The following is a 2,865-nucleotide window of genomic DNA, read 5'->3' on the forward strand; positions in this document are numbered from 1 at the left end:
AATATGACAAGCCACGACTTACAATGGGGAGTGTGGACATCAAATATTACGATAATATTAAGATACTGGGCCTAATTATTGATGGCGGCCTGACATTCAACGACCATGTCGGGAGCGTTTGTAAGAAGGCAATCGCCCGCTACAAGCTGTTAGCGAGAGCAGCCAGAGTAAGTTGGGGGCTTAACCCCCAAGTAGTTAAGACCATATATATCGCCGTTATAGAACCGACTATCTTGTATGCATCAGCAGCGTGGGCGCCCACAGCGGAAAGGATGGGGGTCCGAAAGAGGCTCAACACCGTTCAACGAGGTTTTGCCCAGAAGATCTGCAAAGCATATCGGACTGTCTCTCTGAACTCTGCGTTGCTGTTGGCTGGGATACTCCCTCTTGATCTCAGAATACCCGAAGCTTCGAGGCTTTATGAGATCAAGAGGGGCGTGTCGCACCCGGCGGTGATGAGGGACAGGGAGGTGGAACGAATGGCACCCGCGATTGAGGACCCACATCCGGCAGAGCAGGTAGAGCTGGGGTTCGTCTTGGTAGATGAGGGCACCTATGCCGACGTGGTTGACAGCCACGCCCATAGGATCTATACGGACGGCAGCAAGATTGAGGGTCGAGTCGGAGCCGCCCTTTCTGTATGGGAAGGTGCGATCGAGACAAAGGCCATCAAGCTTGCGTTGTCGCCGTATTGTACCGTCTATCAGGCTGAGCTCCTTGCGCTCAAAAGAGCAGTAGATATAGCCTGCAAGAGTGGAGCGGCAAAGGTCGGTGTCCTCAGCGACTCCAGATCGGCGCTCCAGGCGGTCACCCTGAGTTCCCCTCATCCCCTGGCTGTGCAAACACGGGCGGCCCTCCGAAAAGCTGCATCGCAGAGGCGGGAGGTCTCCCTGTTTTGGATCAAGGCGCACGCAGGGCTGAAGGGGAACGAACGGGCAGACGAGTTAGCCAAGGGGGCCGCTCTGGGGTTGAGGAGGAAACCGGATTACGATCTGTGTCCTGTTTCATTCGTCAAGCGTATCTTGAGACAGGATACGATTGGCGAATGGGATAGGAGATACGAAGTAGGAGGAACGGCTGGAGTCACGAAGCTCTTTTTCCCAAGCGCTGCTGCTGCATACAAAGTAGTCGGAAAAATAGACATCACACACCACATCACACAAGTACTGACTGGTCACGGCGGATTCGCCTTCTACTTGAACAGATTCAAGCTGAAGGAGAATCCGTCGTGTCTATGTCAGCCCGGAGTAGAGGAGACGGTTCCTCACCTGTTACTCGAGTGCCCTATTTTTGCAAGCAATAGATATGCTATTGAACAAAAATTAGGCATGGCGATGACGGGTGAGAATCTACCTTCCGCCCTGGGGGATAAGTTTAGGGATACTTTCTTTAAATATTGTAAATATATTGTAGAAGTAGTCAATAAGCGAAATAATGGGGTGTGATGTGATTCTGTGATATTAGGGATAGTTTCAATTGTTGTAGAATTTATTTTATTTACCAGTATTTTAATATTTAATTTTGTATTTGTAATATTTTTATTTTGTAATAATTCTATTTTTAATTTATTATGTGGATATAAATTGTGATTGTAAATAAATAAAAAAATGAAAATAACGTCTCTGGACAATATTCCAGAGGTGGCGCGAACACCCTGTGATGGCGGGTGCCTTAAAAAAAAAAAAAAAAAAAAAAAAACTTACAAATTTGAACAGGTATTTGGAAATTTACGATGTACCTACCTAATTATTTGTTTTTTATTCTGTTAAGGCAGTATTAATAATCTGCTCACAATGGCATAATAATTATACCTATTGTAGGCTTTATAAGTATCTATCATCTATCATTTTTACCATACCATTAAATATCGACGATACCACGTTTTGGACACCCAGCACCCACGATAGGTCGTATGGCTTAAATAGGGTGTCCACAAAATAGCTATCTATTCAGTATTCATTTAATAACTCTATTCGTATCAGGATGAAGCATAACATCAAATACTTAATTAAATATCGTATGAAAACTTGTATCTAAAATATGGGGACTTTTTCAACCAATTAGAAAAGAAAAAAGTTATATTAAGTTAAAAATTCACATTGAATTCACAAAATTATACATAATATACTCTACCGATTTTATACATAACATACTTACATTGTTGTACACGTACGAATTTCGAAACTTACATTATATACAATTTACAACGTTATCTCATATAGCACAAGACTCATTTTCCTTTCAGAACGCCGTCTCAAGCCAGCAAAACCGCACCAGCTTCAAGAAGAATATAACAATGGCTTAAAAACATTAGATTTTTCACCCCATTATTTAAAACCTAGGGTCGTTTCGGATACACCTGTCGAATTCTATCAAATTTCACCAGAAAATAGTGAAACACAAGAACAAAATAGTGAAATAGTTCACCTTTTAGATACTGAAGGATTCGCTAAATTCCCAACTTTTAACAGCGAACATTTAGCTAATGTACAAACAAATAATAATTTTGGGTTCGAGTGGTAGATTCTATCCATCTTCGTGAAATTTGACAGAATTCAATACTTATTAGATTAAGATGTAGAGTTTATAAACTACATCATGCATTTATAAAGTGTAAATACCTAATTGTAATAAATTTGTACAATGTACAGTCTTGTAAATAAGCATATATAATGTAATTCGCTTTTATGTACCTTTGTTAGATATTAAATATATGCATAGTTAGCTCAAGATACAAAAATATCGTAAGAACTCAGCATTGCTGATATTGCTTAAGTATGTATTGATAGACAGCGAAAATGACAAAAAAGAAGACTGCTTTTGGTAATGTAGTCAAAGGTTATGTCGCTAAAAATATAAATTAAA

General features: G+C 40.6%; 1 protein-coding gene across 1 annotated transcript; it reads left to right on the top strand.

Moving 5' to 3' along the window:
- The first annotated feature begins 424 nt into the window (after nt 1-424).
- On the top strand, nt 425-1,659 carry LOC149899864 (uncharacterized). Its single transcript, XM_090113794.1, has one exon. It carries the CDS (start codon nt 456-458, stop codon nt 1,443-1,445), a length of 990 nt encoding a protein of 329 aa, XP_089969920.1. The 5' UTR covers nt 425-455; the 3' UTR covers nt 1,446-1,659.
- Nucleotides 1,660-2,865: the final 1,206 nt, after the last annotated feature.

This window comes from Colias eurytheme, chromosome 20, assembly GCF_061535395.1.
Source record: "Colias eurytheme isolate Ceu_HAF_F1 chromosome 20, ilColEury1 Martin Lab GWU primary, whole genome shotgun sequence".
Taxonomy (NCBI): Eukaryota; Metazoa; Arthropoda; class Insecta; order Lepidoptera; family Pieridae; genus Colias; species Colias eurytheme.

Coding starts and splice junctions, on each gene's coding strand:
- LOC149899864 (XM_090113794.1), top strand. CDS start 456: ATGAGGGACAGGGAGGTGGAACGAATGGCACCCGCGATTGAGGACCCA.